This window comes from Mixophyes fleayi, chromosome 6 (assembly GCF_038048845.1).
Source record: "Mixophyes fleayi isolate aMixFle1 chromosome 6, aMixFle1.hap1, whole genome shotgun sequence".
Lineage (NCBI taxonomy): Eukaryota > Metazoa > Chordata > Amphibia > Anura > Limnodynastidae > Mixophyes > Mixophyes fleayi.
In genome coordinates, this window is record NC_134407.1 from 162,553,988 (window position 1) to 162,572,240 (window position 18,253).

The window sequence follows — 18,253 nt, forward strand, 5'->3', positions numbered from 1 at the left end:
TTATTAGAGGCATTTTGATATTATTAGAAAAAAAAGCAAGCGTTGTTTAACTGGAAAGCATTGGTACAGCTCCGTTACAATTCTATCATCTCCTCTCAGGCTCAGAAATAAGATCGTTTTTCATAAGTAATAACTTTTATCTTTAATCTGGCGGGGAAATGAATAATTAACTGGCCGTGATGTGTGTTTTGTGGCCTTATGCCAGGGCCACGTGTAATAAAGGATATATAGCCACCGGCCCATGCTTTGCGAGGTTACAGTGATTTGTGATGGGTTTAAACACAGTAAAAAAAAAAGTGTGCTAATAATATTTAAAGACCAGTAACTCAGAGGCTGAAAGAAAGATTATATATTAGATTTCATATATATCACTGGGACCCAGCACAACTGAACGAAGAACACGTGCCTGCCACAATGCCTTTATGTATATTATAGTATATGCCTCTGTGTACAATAGGGGGTCGTTGTTGTTATGATTATTAGTCTAAAATGTAAACTTAATTTTATAGGGCCTACAAATTACATGTTGGTGGAAAGACGCGATTAGCAGTATGAGTATGGGCAGGACACCTATTTATGTTGATCCTGATATTATGAATATAGCATATGGCTCAAATGAGTTTATTGGGCATAGTTGGATGTTAAGTTTTTCCAACACTACAAAATGATTGACGTTCAATAGGTTGGTCTTGAATCACATATGCGAGTCACAGTATTATTGTTAACTGTCTAAAAGAACAAACATCATCAGACACATTTAAAAGTATAATTTATTAAAATTTGATATTGTGTAAATCAATAATTCACAGTTGTGTCCTGTATGTGACATTATAAGGGATACACATTATAACATTGCTGATAAGTCAGGAGTTGTTACTGTTAGGGCTTTGGATAGGTCTTGTGTTGTATGAATTTGTAACAACACGTGTTACTTTGATCCTACAGGCACCATCTCCTGTTCACTCCTGTTGCTGTTTGATATATACTGGACACGATTATTAAACTGGTAAGTTCATTACTATAATCATTAATATACTATTTACTCTATGGTATGTTGTCATGGTTATATTGATACAATAATATGTTATACAGTGTGAACCAGATGTTGGCAGTTTGTGGAAGTACTGTTGAAATGAAAAAGTAGTTTGATATTTTTATTGATAATTTAGAAGTACGCTGCCTGCACTGCGTCTATGGGGTTTGAGTATGCTCCAGTCCAACGCTGACACAAGTCATCACAGCCAAGACACGCCCCGTATAGTGTTGTAGTACATTATACTTTCAATGTAAAATGTGACCCATTCCACTTTGTAATCATTATGGAGCCTAATTCACTTAAACCTCCTATACATTACACTCACGAGGTGTCTTGTGAGTTTTACTAGTCTGATAAGGGAGAGGATGATAAGCTGGGACAATCCTCACACTCTCCACACGTCACCACAGGCTTCTGTCTACAAGAGGTAAGTAAGAGCAGCACTTTAACATTACAGCACAAGGGGGGTGTCTTGTGTAGTGTATTAGGCTATACATAGGCTACCGCATTATAAGTTACCTTAAATACTACATATGTGTTGTCACGACTCTCAAGGGCTCACGTCTAATGTAGACTATAATAGAGACGTGGCCTATAATATATATCATTACAAGATGTGTGGTATAACAAATTTCTTAATATGATAATAATTGATAGTAAACATAACTACTAACATGCAAAACGGATCGTACTCTGGGATGGGAAAATAGTGGGTTAGGAATATGAAATATTCATGCTGTATATAATATGGATATTAGCAGTCACAGAAGAGGAATGTCACCATATAAAAGAATGAGGCGGTAGGATCACAGAAATGTGAGGTGACTTCTAATATCAGCAGTCATGTACACTAGGACACATTAGTCATTATAATACGCTAAAGAACAATGAAGTGATGATACCAGAACTAACTGGTTATGAGTGTATGAGTGAGGACATCAACAAAACTCAGATAATGTTTACATATATATATATATATATATGTATACATGAAAATAGATATATTATGAGAATAACTGCATTATACTACACCTGTATTCAAACTATATATAGACATAATGTAGAGCTGATTATACACACACACATATATATATATATATATATATATATATATATATATATATATATATATATGAATATATGATCAGTTCTACATTATATCTATATATAGTGAAGATAAGTGTAGTATAATGCAGTTATTCTCATAATTTTGTAAGATGGCATTCATGATGTACACAAATGACGTCTGATCAGTTTATGACTCACTGGAAAGGAAACCTATATATCCGCATATCATATACTGTAATAACAAGATAAACAACACATTAGACATAATATGATTCAGAAAAGTTCAAACAGCAGTAGTGTACTGGCATACGATACATAAGAAATGCTACGTACTTTTATAAGATATAGACATGATGGATCATATACACAGATATTTTTATATGTATAGTTAAATATAAAATGCATATATGCAATATAAAATGGAGGATCTGAGAGAGATCACAGGCTCTGTTTACATTACACCTCCAATGATAGAGAATGCATGAAGAGTATGGAGTTGAGATAACCAAAATACACAGTAAGATCACTCAAATAAGGGCTGCAATAAACTACTTTTGTTTGTGTTCCAAAGCAAATTGCCCGGAGCTTTTGTTTTCATTTTAACCACCCAAGGATCCTGCTGAGATGTGCCAGGTGGTGCCCACACCTCTCTTGTCATCTATTCGCCCGATTTAACCAGTGGTTTAACTCTCTTCTTGCCTGAGTACTTTAGTGTCATGTGGTAGTAGAAGGGTCAGACTGCAGAGAGCGCTGTATGAACCTGAATGAGTTATCATGGGATTGGTACATTCATACCTCCACCAGGACAATTACAAGGATTCCACGACTATCAAAAGTTACAAAATCACATTTATTGCGAGCTGTAGCCACTCAGCGCAAGCGAAATGGCGATATTTGAGGGTTACCAATATAATATCTATTCCTGCCACCCTTACCCAAACTCTAGAGTTCTCTACATCCTTATACACCAAATACAGTTAATATAGTTTTGAAGAGCGGCAAGTTATATGTTATCTGACACATGACACCATATGGTTATATTTGTGCATTATTTATTTACCTATTAAATAACTCACGGGAGGATGAAGACCCTGTAAATTAACCCGTGCTTTGCCACGCGTACTTGCAAAGCATTGCAGGGAAATACGTTGGCAAGGTAGGGGTTAAACTGTAAGCAATGACTGGGAAACTACTAGACGCCCTGGATGCAAAAAAAAAAAAGACGGGATCTAACACCCAGCGTAGGTGAGTTCAAACGGTGTATTAGCATAGACTGACACCTAATTGAGCAGTAGAAGAGAAAGCTCTTGCTACCTCCAAGACTAGGCCTCTGTCCACGTCTGTAATTAGCATAATCCCTCAGTGGTGACGCTGTGTTTAGAGCAATAACAACCGTTGTCTTGTGGTGTAAAAAGGAAATGGGGATTTTTTGTTTTAATTATCTCATCGCCTTTTTTTGCTGGCAAATTCGGAGATGTTGGCTTGGATTTGTGCGATTTTTACGGCTGTAAGGCACTGAGGATCTGAGGCCATTGTTAGCAGGGAGAGTAGGGCGGTGTATAGGGCAGCCTTGAAGCTCAGCTTGTCCAGTGAAAGCCCTGTGATTAGCACGGATCTGCTTCCAGCTCTGCCTTCCACAGGAGCCTCTTTCCCTGTTGGGCTCCTGCCCGGGTCCTGATGCTTCTCGCCAGGCTGCCAGGGAGGACTCGCTGCCTATTGATTGCACTGGAAGTGTATATATATGATGTCTGCTAGTGGTTTGCTCTTCGGAGTCTGCTAAGGTAAGCTGGACCCAAATAGTCTATCAGTGAATGGCGGAGTCTGTGTCCCAGTGATTTATGACCATATGACTGCAATCTCGGTTCAAGAAGAGTTCACAGCTGCTTTAAGCTCCCCTCCGCTCACAGACTTTCCCTATTTCTTAGATGCTCATTAAACATCTATTTGCTGCAATCTATTTACGTGGATTATCGAAAAATACATGTAGCAAAAAAGAATAGGTATATTTCTATAGCTTGTAGCCAGACACATCAAGGTGCGCATAGCTCTCAGCTATTGTCTTAGGCTGTATCATCTACAAATAATATCTAAACATTACTTATATTACCTCTTATTATTCGTTTGTCTGTGTGTACACTCATTGCCTTTTATCTATTCTTCAAAGCATTCCAATGATGTCGTTTCATTGCAAATACAGTAGAATTTTATTACAAATTGTCAATATGTATATTTATTGCAAAAATATTTGTTTCACGTTTTTTTCTCTTTGACATTAAATGAAACTGTTTATAAAATCGAGTTATGAGTGGTGTATGTCGAATAAAGTTAAATTTAATTGATTATATGTACCATTTTGTGCATAAAATATTAAGACTAAAATCTGTTCTTAAATAGTAACTCAAAAGATGGAGGCAGTGCTAACTAATTGGAACACCATAGCATGTAATATTTATTATTCAGGTAGAGAGGTTTTTTTTTAACAATTCCTTGGAGTAAATAATTAGGATTCCGACAAAGATAAATGAGCGACATTTGTGACGTGTGGAGAGATGAGCTACAAAAGCTGCCCGGACTCTCTCTCCTTCTATCTGCAATTATTATATGATTAAAAACATTTTATTATCTCAGAGGATACAGCTCAGGTGGCCAAAATATTTAGTACTGTACAATAACAAGGCCTCATATGACATAACACCATTCCCACACTCGGCAAATGGTTTATTTTCAGAGCAAGAATAATTTTTATCGTGTGAGTGTGTGTGTATGTATGTGTGTGTGTATAAATAAATATATATACATATATATATATATATATATATATATATATATATATATATATATATATATATATATATATATTATACATTGCTCTATATATCTACACGTAGGTATAATTTATTTAGGACGATTCTTTCCCCTGTACATATTATTTCAATTGTGGTAGTATACTACTGTGTCTGTTTTTAGTTCTACATAATATATATTTGCGCTTAGAAAGGAAAACAATTACGCTAAATGCAGGTGTGTTTGTTGTAGAACTATATTTAGATCTTTTTTTTTTTTTAAAAAAGTATGAAGGAAATATAGAATTATGGAGCCGGAAATGGGAAGAAATGCAGCTACAATGTTAGAAACACAAAGAAAAATTCAGTTTTCTCTGGTGAGGAAGAATAGGTATTGTGGAGGTCTTTGAGGTCTCCCGGCTGTTGGATTGACCCTCATACATCATAGTACCGGGCTCTGGGACAGCAGCTATTATCCTGGATTCTTCAGCTATAGATGAACGCTCCGGGCATAGGAATCAATGCGAGTTTTTCTGGTTTAAGAGCGTTTTATTTGGCAAACTCAAAAGGAGAGATAAAGGAGAAGTTTAAATGTTTATTATTCAAGATTTAGGAATGCATCTCCCATGTCAGCCTATGCAATGTGGGCTGCAATGTTTTTCTTGCTTGTATACAGATGCGAACAAAGATAGCTCTGTTAAATATTTATTTTGCTCAAAGCCGACTTTGCCGAAAAACAGGTTCTGCTGTCCCTCAAAAAATAAAACATGGTAATATAAATTATATATATATAATTCTTGTCAGTAATGAGGATCACCAAGAACTCGATAACGCTGTATTTTATAAAGTGTAATTATTAACTAATGTTTCGATACTTCTGACACCTCTGACGCATATTAATCAAGCAGCAACAAATAGAATAATTACATTCTGTTTGTAACTGAATGTACGGATGTAACAATGAATCAATGCATTTATTATTTTTGTAAAGGAAACGTTTACAATCTTTATTGTAGTTAATTTTTCCTGCATTGCTTTTATTAATATTTCGTTACGGTGTGTCTTCTTTCCTCCTAGGTCGCCTTCAAAAAATACAAGGGATAGCCGTGCCAGGTTACTGTGGGGTGCCAATGTTATTCTGTAAGGGTGGGGACACCCTCCGAGTAGGTGACAATACGTTCTGGGGAAGCAGGAGATGCAGAAAGCATCCTACTATGACAACCCCACTCTCTTTGGAGGTTACTCGTACCAGGCAGGCGGTCTGGGCTATGAAGGGTCACAGCAATCCTTTGCACCTTCATCCCACCTCGACAATGACTTCCAGCGATCATCTTGCTCCTTGCAATCTCTGGGACACAGCGGCCCACTGGCCAAACCTAAAAACCTAAACGGGAGCTGTATGCGTCCTAGCCTGTCTGCAGAACATCACCAGCCCTCCTCTCTCTCCCCCCCACAGCACCCCACTGCTACTCCCAATAACAATAGCAGCAGCGCCCAGTCTGGAGCCAACAAGTCCTCATCGGTAAAAACACAGGCCACGTCCAATCCAACCAGCAAACAGATCTTCCCATGGATGAAAGAGTCCAGGCAAAACTCCAAACCGAAATCCAGTCCCCCTGCTACAGGTACTAGAGGCGCCATAGGAAAATGATTTTTAGTGCTGGTAACCTCTTATATGGCTCAGTTGGTCAGTAATGCATAAAGCCCCCCTCCCTTACATCGCATATATGTGGAACAAGGAAGCAATTTCCAATCTATGACAAAGTACAACATTGGGGGTCATCTGCTAACCAAATAAATAGGGGGAACAGCTTGTAGCAACTGATCAGATATTGTCTTTCGCTTGATCTTTTAAAGCTAGCTGCAGATAGGACGCGTTGGTTTGCAACACATTTGCACTTTGCTAGTAATTAAAATAAAAGTGATTTTCCCACAATAGTAAATAATGTATAATCCTGTAGTGTACATACTAACCCACATTGTATACATATGTTACATGGAATTGTGTGTCCAATACCTGAGGCTGTTTATACTGTGGTGTTATCGGTGAAGAAATAATAATTCAATCATACATAAAGGTCATAAAGCAACTGTCTACACTGGTTGATCAAATCTCCATAAACCAGGGCAGCTTTGGGGAGCAGAGCTCTTAATAAATGCCAGGCTTATGAAGTGCAGACTAATGCGGGGAAGGCCAGGTCTGGGCGCATGTTAGAGAATTTATTATGAAATAATGCTTTCAATTTCAGAGTGTAGTAATTATCTTTTATTTCATTTGAAGCGGCAGAGAACTGCAGTGGTGACAGGAGCCCCCCGGGTTCCTCTTCCTCCAAGAGAGCACGCACGGCCTACACCAGTGCACAGCTTGTAGAGCTGGAGAAGGAGTTTCACTTCAACCGCTACCTGTGCCGGCCCAGGAGGGTGGAAATGGCAAATCTGCTTAATCTCAGCGAGAGGCAAATCAAGATTTGGTTTCAGAATCGAAGGATGAAGTATAAGAAAGATCAAAAGGTAAAAGGGATGTCATCATCCTCCGGAGGACCCTCTCCAACCAGCACTCCGCCCCTGAGCATGCAATCCTCTGCAGGTTTCCTGGGATCCATGCATTCAATGACTGCTAATTATGAGGCACCTTCACCACCTCCCTTTAATAACAAATCCCACCAAAATGCCTACTACCAGACCCCTGCAAAAGGTTGTCCTTCCCAACAGAAGTATGGAAACACTGCCCCAGAGTATGACCACCATGGCTTACAAGGGAATGGGGGCAGTTACGTATCTCCCAGTATGCAAGGGAGCCCAGTGTATGTTGGGGGGAACTATGTGGATTCTGTGCCAACACAAGGCCCTTCTCTGTATGGTCTTAACCACCTTGCACACCAGCCCAGCAACATGGACTACAGTGGCGCCCCTTCCATGCCAACCAGCCAGCATCATGCACCTTGTGAGCCCCACCCAACCTACACAGAGCTCTCCTCGCATCATCAGGGAAGGATCCAAGAAGCCCCTAAATTGACCCATTTGTGACTATATAGAGAATAAAAAAAAGAAACACTTGGCAGACTGCAGGGGGCGCTGAGCCAAGTCACCGCCTCGGGAACAATAAGAAACATTTGTGTTGATCTAATATTATTGTTGTGTTTTTTTTTTTTTTTTACTTTTCATTTTACATTCTAACGGTATTACAGGATTCTTCTTGCACTGTAATTTAGACGCATTTTCATATCAACACAATTGCTTCTGAAGGCTGTGCTTTGAATAAGTTGGAGAAGGGCCTGTTATTATGCTCAATTGCATAATATACGTCCATATGATTGGCATTTATTACTCAATCCGTCCTAAAAACACCACTCTACTAGTAAAAAATGGTATATGTATAATATACTAACCCTTATCCCAGGTTAACTATAGGGTTAGATATGTACCAGGGTCCCAGCCGTGTTTAAACTTGTAATTTCTCAACACAATGGATACGAATAATTGATCGCAGTTGTTCATTTTTTATTTTATTTGAAATTGTTTTGTAATTATATGTAACATGAGAAATGTTACTATGTATTGTTAGGAGCCTTAGACCTTAAGATCAAAGCAGTGTTGTACTATCTATGTAATTGCATCTGGTGTCACTTCTCGGTGAAAGCAAATGTGTTACAGGAAAAAAAAAAAGGTACAATAACTGTAGGCCTCTGCTGGAGGCTCCTGAATTATATTTACTCTCTCGTCTTAACGTGAATACAGGGTATATAGTATAAAGTATACTATACTAGGAGATGTCTGCACACCAATCTAAGCACAGTGAATTCTGCTCAGTGTTTGCTAAGCTATCAGTGTGGACATCTCCCTTGCACTTCGAGTTTACAAGGGTGAGAGCAGCCTGAGGGCCCGGCTCACTCAATCCTGGAGTCTGCCAGGCTTGTGTGATCATGCGTAGACATATTTATTAATGCTGCTTATGAAAGGCGTTGAAAATTTTTATTTTTCTCATTTTTTTTTTGTATTATTTATCCAGCATATTACCGTATTTATGAGATTTGAGAAGGAACTTGTACTTTTTGGGTATTTTCTTGTTCTAAAGGTTGTGTTTCCCTGTCACTGTAAAATAATACCTATTTAATTAGTATTTTAGAGAGATGTTAGTTTGTTTTCTTGTACTAATGGGTTATGTAACTAGTCCTACTGGAGCCATGGGAAGACCCATCCAACTGTTATTGTCTAGCCATCAATAGAGAGGCTTGCCAACGTGCTCTGGAGATCTCTTTGTTCCTCGTAGGTCATTTTTCTTTGCAAAAAAAAAAAAAAGTTGTCTGTTGAAAAAAATCCTGGAATAAACTTTGTGTTATAAAATCTGAGTGTTGTGTTAGTGTAACACACAGTGCAGCTCCCGGATCACTCACCAGTCAGCAGGCTTTAATTCCATATATGTTTGTATTCAGGAATGTCAATATTTGCTCTTAATTATTAAGCTGCTTGTATAGAATCAGTGCGGGTTGGGCAGTTTTTTTTTGTGTTCAAGGGACAAGTATACGAGGATCTACAGGACCATGTCTGCTGCTGAATGGGGGTAAACTTTATCCTCATTGCTTGTTTATTCCTCAGTACAGATAAACATACAGAGGGAGAATTGGGGGGGGGGGGGGGGGTCATTATAAATTTACTGGAGGTATAGAAATACTGAAAATATGTTTAAAGTGATATTTCCACGGTAACCGTATGGCGAAAGATATCGACCATAGTTCTGTATTTTTTTGACTTTATCAATTTGCGTTTTAATTGCCTTTTGGAGGTAAAGAAGTTGAATTCAAATGGGTATTACTAAAAACAGGGATTAAGGATGTCTAAGAATCGAAAAGGGTAAATACAGAGTCAATAATATTCCTCATCATTGATCGATTTAAATGACTGGATTAAGAAAGAGCGTTGAGATAAAATTAATGGTCATAAATAAAAACTATGAAGAAGAGACATATAATAGTATAGAAACGTGATAAATGGACGAGGAAGGAGGGAAAGTGAGAATCAGCGAGTAAGGTATCTTAGTTAACCCAGAAAGGACAGCTATAAAGAGGTGGGGGTTAATAGTGAGAGGAGGGGGTGAAAAAGAGGGAGTTCTGGGCTGTAAAACGAGATGCTTCGCTTTCCTCACTAGCAATTTTTTCATTTTTGTTGGACCCAATATACAGATATATGAGCGCTAGAAATAACTTAATCCGAGACAATGGATCACAGTATACTCATCATTTAATTAGGGTCATTAGGAAATTTGACATATAAACTCACAATTCTTAAAAAAAACATCATGCTTGCCACAAAATAGTATCTCTGTGGTACACAAATGTCATGAAATTCTGTCGTGTGCTGACCGTAGACCTCATTAACTCTGTGTCAATTGCAATCCTCAAGCAGTACAGACACGCCGCAGTGTCTATCATGAAATCACATTTTTTTAGCTCTTGACTATTATAAGGTGACATTAGAAAAATCAGATTGGTTCACAATAACTATAAAGCAGGCAATGCATAGGTGCAGGGTGTACAATAGAATGGACGCCATCTTTCTCTGCTCGGAAAATGGCGATTTGTTGAGGAAGAAAGAAAACAGATGGAAGGGTTCAGCAGTCTTTTTGACAAAATCTTCCAGCTGCACAAGTATTAGAGTTACCTGATCCTCATTTATCAAAGAATACACGTACAGACACTGGTAGAGGAAGATATAAAAAAATAATACATTCCTAATACTGTATTCAGCTTGGGGATAATCAAGCAACTGAGACATATACAAACATCTGTATATATATATATATATATATATATATATATATATATATATAGAGAGAGAGAGAGAGAGAGAGAGAGAGAGAGAGAGAGAGAGAGAGAGAGAGAGAGAGAGAGAGAGTTACATCACATAGGTTAAGCATCTGTATTTAAATATGCATATAAATACATGAAAGAGAAAGCGTCACATGCTTGCCAATGTAGCTATTTAAATGTAGCTATTTGTATATATTTGTACATTTGTACACATCTGTACAGACTGGAATTTAAATAATTGACTCTGTCTTTTCAGGATAGCTTATGGTACCAGTAGTCAATACCTTTAGAGCTATTCTTACATACACATTTTCTTACCTCACAGTTTTAAGTAACAGCAAACGGAATAATTATGCAGACAGCCTCCCCCACCCCCCAAAAAGGAAAGTAAAGGTCCTTTATTTTCAGCTGTGTCCTATTGAAGAATAAAATCCAGCAAGTCTGGCTCCAGTCTCCACATTAAAATAATAACACAGGTCTTTTTTTTTCCATTCGTTGCTCTAAATGGAGAAAGGGAAAATATGGTTAAGAATCGTTCCATAAAATCATCACTGCAACAAAAACCTTGCAGGAATGGAGATATATTTATCTATGGCAGTTTGTATAAGAGTCTCCTGGTCACACTTGTGTCCCTCTTGTTGTCACTACATCGCCCTTACTGAGATCTGCTAGGATTGTCCCTGCCATCCACCCACCACCCACACAGATTTTTTAAGTAACAAAAGTTTCCATGCTAGGAGCAGGGCCAGCTCATCACCAAGCTGCTCACCGCCCCATATACTTAGACTTAGCTGAGATGTTTCAATCCACTGCTTGTTTTTCTCTCTCCCAGTTTCCTGATGTTAAAATTGCGTTTGTTCTCTAAGTCCTCGGGATGTTTCCCATGTCCGTAGCAATAAAGGGAGAAATTCTTAGCTGACACTGCCCCTCCACTTCAGAGATTGATCACTCTTGTCCTGTAAAGCGGCTCAGGAATCCCTGTTACTCGCCAGCCTCTCCTTTAGGATTTATTCCTGATACTCACTAAGTGGTTCTCACTTGTCCTGGAAAGCACAGAAGTCTTGTGCAACCTTTCCCTCAAATGACCCAAAGCTTTGCATAAACTTCAGCATTTTATATCAGCACAGCACTAAATATGCTCTCATTTGAGTTGTCCCTTGAACCTGCTTATATTGGGGACAGTTTGCCTCTCTCTGGCCCCCCAATTGAGTACTTTTCTTTGGCCGGAGTCTTTGCTCAGTATTCTTCTGTGAATATCTCCATACTCGCCTCTCAATGCTATATACATTGCCAAATAATACATGAAGAACACACACCGCAGTTTTGGGAACCCCCCACACATTTATAGGATTTAATTCGCAGTGATAATGCACTCTTTTTTAGCAGGCCTCCCATTCTATTGGTCAGCTACAGTCATGTGACCAGGAATTGGCTGTATGTCGCCCAGTCTCCAGTTTAATACAGCAGGGTCCCCATACTCCTGATTTATGCGCAATATACAATAATAGGGCCTCGGAATTATTGGGACCCTAATATTTCCTCTCCCACCCCTAGGCTGGCCCAGGGAAGCCATGAATTTTGAATTTGAGAGGGAGATCGGGTTTATAAACAGCCAGCCTTCGCTAGCAGAGTGCCTGACGTCCTTCCCTGCTGTCCTGGAGACATTTCAAACTTCATCAATCAAGGACTCGACATTAATTCCTCCTCCTTTTGAACAAACCATCCCTAGCTTGAATCCGGGCTCCGGCAGCCAGCCGAGGTCCAGGAGCCAAAAACGGACAGACAATGGCCTGGTCCAAAAGCCTATGCTTCAGCCTGGCCATTTGGCTACTGAATTCCCCTGGATGAAAGAAAAGAAAGCAGGCAAGAAAAGCAACCAAGGATCGCCTGCAGCCCCCCTGTCAACGCCAGAGTCTGCAGGAGATTCGCCAGCAGGTCTGTCTTAGGGAGAGTGGGATATTATTATTCATTCATATTATTATTGATAATAGTGTTATCATTCCAAGAGCACTGAACGCCACAATAAGAACACCACTGTGTCAGTGCATTGGCCCCAATATGTAGTGTTCCTGGGTAATGCTGCTGTAAGGGCTGAGACCTAGATTTGGGGTATTTTGTGCATAGATCTCCAGGAAAGGATATAAGGACTGTGGGTGTTTATATTTCCTGCAACGAGTTCCTCTGATTTAATAATAAAAGTCAGATCAATGTAACACCTACACCTATAAGTATTTATGACAACTGTAATAAATGTCGAACTATATTTTGTATTACACAACTAGCTGACGAATCTTAACCCTCTTGCTGCCAGTGAGACCAACATAACATTGTAATATGAATGCTTTGCTGTTCTCCAGCGGCATAATGGTTAATTGGTTAGCCAGGAACTGTTGTGTGACTAGATGTATAACCTAAGTGGTTATTTTTCCAGAACCGCCCGTGATCCAGGACTCTAACAGCGGCTCCCGGAGGCTGAGGACAGCCTACACTAACACCCAGCTGCTGGAGCTAGAGAAGGAATTTCACTTCAATAAGTATCTGTGCAGACCGCGGCGGGTGGAGATAGCGGCTCTGTTGGATCTCACAGAGAGACAGGTCAAGGTCTGGTTCCAGAACCGGCGGATGAAGCACAAGAGACAGACACAACATAAAGACCAAACGGATGGAGATCTGACTTTCTCTAATTTAGAAGATTGCGATCCCACAGATGAGGGAGATGAGAGTCCACCATACCAGCAAGGATTAGACAGCAACGACTCCTTAAGGGAAACAGACCCTTACACGTCTGAGACCCCCAAACTGGCCATCAGTCAGCAACTTTCTTCCGGCAAGGAATCTAGCTCCAGGAGCCCACTCTATCCAACACCCACCAGTGAGGCTGACCCCAGGACAGAGGTGGGTAGCATGGACAATGTCCTCTCAGAAAGCCAGGACAACTCCTTATTGTCAGAGCTGACTTTATTCTCGTCAGACTCCTGCCTACACATTTCAGATGGATCCCTCCATAGCCCTGTCCATTTCTCACAAGAAGATATTGACTTTCTCACTAGCACACTTTGCAGCAAAGATCTGCACAACTTAGATTTTTAAACTCTGAACTTAATATTATTAATATTATTATTATTATTATTGTTATTATTTATTAATTATTATTATCAAGTGCCAACAGAAATGCGACAACATCATTTATATTTATTTAAGGTATATTTATTTGACGGAAATCGAACATCGCATTTTTTTTCCATTGATGATTTGTAAAATATATCAGGATTTGAAAAAAAAAAAAAAATAACAAATGGATTTGTAAATTACTTTAGTGACGTCTCAGGTATCCAAACGTTGGTTTAGATTTGTTAGGCAGACATTTTACGTTTTACAGTATTTATTTAAAGTTTATTAGCAATTTGATAATTATTTATTGGACTTTATTTTCATAGATTAAATGTCTTTATAATATCATGTGTGCAAAGTTTTATCATGTTAATAAAAAAATGCAATTATTCTATTTTATTTTGTTTGTTTGTTGAAAAGTAGCCAAAGCTTCTTCGCTAACACCAATTTGTGATTTTCTTTGAAAGAAAGCTGATCTGAGAGACAGGCACTATTTATCTGGATGTAATGAGCGAAATAATGACATATTTTGGATTTGAAAATATAGTAAAATCTAAAAGTTTGATACTAAAAAAAAATCATATACTAAAAAGAAGTTTTTTTATTTTATGCTAACTTTATCTCAGTTAAAAGGATATTTTCTATTTTCGTAGCCAGATATGTTTATATAATTCAATCATATTTGGAATTCGCTATACAATAGTCGCGCTGCTAAATATTTGTTTAAAGTGTTAAACGTATTTACCATATTAATGTTGGTGAAATAAACATATATATTTAATAGGGTGACATGAAGGGTTTCCTACAGAATTTATTATGATAGTATGAGTGCATCTATTGCAGATCTATGGCTCATAAAGATACATTAATACATATCAGGTATTTCTATATTGGCTATGAGGCTGATGTGAATTAACATTACAAGACAGAGCAGAAGAAATAGACGAGTTCCCTCAAAATGGCGCTGCCAGAAGAGGCCAGACAATAAGATCTACCATGCACACACCCACACACATATACACAGACAGGGTCACACAAAACAGCCCTGATTTATAAGTCTTAGTCTAAATTAACCAGCTAGAAAACAAAAAAAATCCACTTTTTTGTAATCAAATCGAAGCCTAGCCAAATATAACTATGCTGATAGCAAGAGATGTGTGTGTTTGTGTGTGTGTGTGTGTGTGTGTGTGTGGGGGGGGGGGGGGGCATTGATATGAGAGGGGGAGATGCACCAGTATTTTCAGGGTCCAGTTTAGTCAATCCGGGCTGCATTGTAAACCTCTATCTACACAACATCTGTGCATAAAATATTAATAGTCTGCAAATAACCCCCTGAGATGCATTTTATCACACAGATATGCACGTCTCGTGTAAAATGTTTGTATTATAGAGGAATTGGGGCTTTCGTGTCTGTTCAGATCTCACATAAATTGTATTGATGTATTTAACTCCAGAGAACATATATCATGGCCCTCAGCTGGTTACATTACAAGGCCTGGATTGTACAGCCGCACAGCAGTGCATTGTAACTTGGCTAGCTGCTAATGATTAGCATTATTAGCGTTGGACATGTTTGTGTATGTATATATATATATATATATATATATATATATATATATATATAGTCCTGCCTGCCTACACTTTCAAATTACGCTTTTTATAGTAACATAATAACTGGTTGCTGCCTTCCACAGTACTAACTGAACAACAGTATTGTTTTTCCTTATGATAATAGCTAAGTAAACAGATAGTACTGTATTGATTAACTTAAGTTTATTGGGTGAACTTGAGATTATGAGGTGTAACTAAAATGAAATTAAATAGTATTTGGGAGACAATGTTTAAGGCCGAAGTGCGGAGCTCCATTCACCCAGTTTGGGGAGATAATGGTGTAGGTGGGGGGACAGCTGTGAAAAGCGTTCTGTGTGCAGGGGAGGACTAGTGATGTGTTAGGGATGAAAGAAGAAATGAGGGGAGATAAGGGATAAATGGCGTGGGAAGTAACTGATAGTGGGGCAGGCCTTGGTTAAAGGCCCAGGAAAAAAAAGGAGAGTTTGGGGAATAATTGGAAGTAGCTGCGATGGAGAGGTCTCTGGGGTGGGGAAAGAAGGTTACACAGATTCTGAGGCTCAGAGTTGGAATTTAAGTACGTGAAGAAATAATGTGTCTCGAAAAGTAGCTTAAATAGAAGGGGCTATGGGGAGGACTAGGGGGGAGGACAGATGAAACAAGGAGCTATAGGATTGTAGTAAATGGATGAAACAAACGTGTGACCTGAATTCTTGTGTGAGACAATAGATTCGGACATGCAAATATACTTGTGGTAACGCAGGTAGTAAGTAAAGTTAGAGGTACAGTTATATATGTATATATGAATATACATGGAGGTTGGTTATACAGCCCCCCGTCCTAGCTCACACTAGTCACACTAGTCCACCCACATAGCCCCATCTTTATATTTCCTTTGCTTGTTCTCTGCTTAAACCAGGACTTGTTGGGGGATGGCGAGCCAGAGAGAGCTTGTCCTAATGATGAATCGGTCCGGCTGGGATTGCATAGGAAGAAGGGAGGGAAGGGGGGTGGAGGTCTTCTAATGCTCAGACATGGGGTGCTACAGACGGGAGGCGATGTGAGGTAAACCTATATATTCCAGACGTAAGTACTGGCATTTTATCGATACAAACGTTTAACAATGCCCTGTCCAGGCCATAATGACTTTTTAAAGTTCCTGGCAGGCACGATGTCATCCAACGATCAATTCCCCTCCCACACAGTGGACTTATGGGCGACCTCTTATTGACTGTACCCGGACTTACCGTGCGAGGTGGGGGCGCCCAGTCCCAGGTGAGCCCCTTCCCTGTATGCAGAGCAGGTGATGTGAGCACCTCTCCCCTCTGCTATCAGCTCGGCATGTGCAGTAACACCCTTCATTTAAATTCTGTGTTATACTAGAAATCTGACACTAGTTTGTCATACAATACAATTTGCTTCCTGACTTTCATATCCACTACACATATTCATATATATATATATATATATATATATATATATATATATATATATATATATATATATATATATATATATATAAACATTAAATACTGCCACACTTACTGTGGTGAGCTCCCAGTATCCATTTGATTTATGTTTATATGAAGTGGTTGTTTAACATTTTCACAGAACTACTTTTACTGGAGAGACAAAACAGAAAGTAAGTAAATGGAAATAGATTTTAATAACAAGATGTCAAAATAAAACCTCAGAAAGCAATAAACACCATAGGCTATGTTATAGTTTCAGTAGCACAAATAAACTCAGAGGAACGTCACAAAATCCAGTGTTTGCCTTTCTCATTTCACACATAAAATATAATAGTGGAGCAAGGACCCAAACTTCAGTGTATGATCCAGACGTAGTACGGTAGGAAGTGCTGTGATAGAAATGTAAAGGAGAATTATTACTATCACATAGAACATCTTTAAATCAGGTCCAACTTTCAAGCAAAATGTTTGTCGTCCATGTTTCTATTCTATGTCCATTTGTTGCAATGTGATTCTGTGGGTCTTTATCTCTTATAAGGGGTACTATAACATTGGGAGGCATTTCTATATGGGAACAATAATTTTAACTTTAGAGATAAATGCTGTGGTGTATCGAAATATAATAACACTGCCCTGCCCAAGATGGAAACTAGATAATCAATATATTCATGTATTTCAGTGTGTTATATGCAGTATAAGTCAAGTACTCTTACTCAGTATTAGGTTATCACTAGGGGATAAACCACTAATTCAGACAATAGCAGCAATGACATTTTGTTCTATTGAGTCCCTATAAATATACTATGCCCCAAATTCTTCTACCTTAGCCCCACCAGCTCAGTTTCTCTAATATATGACACATATGCCTAGGGACTTGGCAAAGACGATTTTTTTTATTCAGACAGCTATAGATATTTGTTATGCTCATTTTCTGTAAATATTAGTTGGCCCATGTCATTTGTTCCTTTTTTAGACAATCTATGAGGATCTGGAAAAGTATCATAACTACATGGCATTTGTAGCATGACCTGCAGCATCATCCCCACAAAATACATTGCTGGATATAAATGGGACTATCTACCTGAAATAACATGGACAAGTGGCACCATAATATATGCCATTAATAGCCTATGCACCACTAGGGATCACTTGTGTTGTGGGTACGGTGAGGAAAGCAAGAAACTGTGACACTAAAAGGGTCTAGAAGTATCATCCTATGGAGCCATGAAGAAACTAAAAGCAACGAGTCTGGACAGGCCATTCTGAGGTATACAGATGTGCTGACAACACCAATTACCGGTGACAGCATTAATTCCCACAGCTGGGACGCACTGCTTATTCCAGGGGACAACCATCAGAGTGGAGCTGGACACGAATAAGGAAAATGAAAATGAGAACTCATTCTAG

The 18,253-nt window shown here is 38.7% G+C and overlaps 2 protein-coding genes and 1 long non-coding RNA gene across 8 annotated transcripts in view; 2 read left to right on the forward strand and 1 right to left on the reverse strand.

The window, feature by feature from the left end:
* The window catches only part of HOXB3 (homeobox B3), a 39,478-nt gene extending 30,247 nt beyond the window's left edge, over nucleotides 1-9,231 (forward strand). For 4 of the 6 annotated variants that reach the window (XM_075176967.1, XM_075176968.1, XM_075176972.1 and 1 more), the window contains 3 exons: nucleotides 946-1,006; nucleotides 5,965-6,512; nucleotides 7,169-9,231. In XM_075176967.1, the coding sequence (XP_075033068.1) occupies nucleotides 6,083-6,512; nucleotides 7,169-7,914 (1,176 nt within the window). In that variant the 5' untranslated portion in view covers nucleotides 946-1,006; nucleotides 5,965-6,082 and the 3' untranslated portion in view covers nucleotides 7,915-9,231. Of the gene's footprint in view, nucleotides 1,007-2,344; nucleotides 3,886-5,964; nucleotides 6,513-7,168 lie in introns of those variants that run through there. The other 2 variants (XM_075176970.1, XM_075176969.1) reach the window with 2 other exon arrangements.
* Nucleotides 9,232-10,107: 876 nt separating this feature from the next.
* On the reverse strand, nucleotides 10,108-16,709 carry LOC142094634 (uncharacterized). Its single transcript, XR_012677688.1, has 2 exons — nucleotides 16,622-16,709; nucleotides 10,108-11,194 (listed from the first exon to the last, which is right to left on the reverse strand). It is a non-coding gene; the product is annotated as an uncharacterized LOC142094634 (long non-coding RNA).
* HOXB2 (homeobox B2) lies at nucleotides 11,855-14,199 on the forward strand. The gene is made up of 2 exons (XM_075176977.1): nucleotides 11,855-12,629; nucleotides 13,126-14,199. Exons 1-2 carry the CDS (start codon nucleotides 12,266-12,268, stop codon nucleotides 13,782-13,784), a joined length of 1,023 nt encoding a protein of 340 aa, XP_075033078.1. The 5' UTR covers nucleotides 11,855-12,265; the 3' UTR covers nucleotides 13,785-14,199.
* Nucleotides 16,710-18,253: the final 1,544 nt, after the last annotated feature.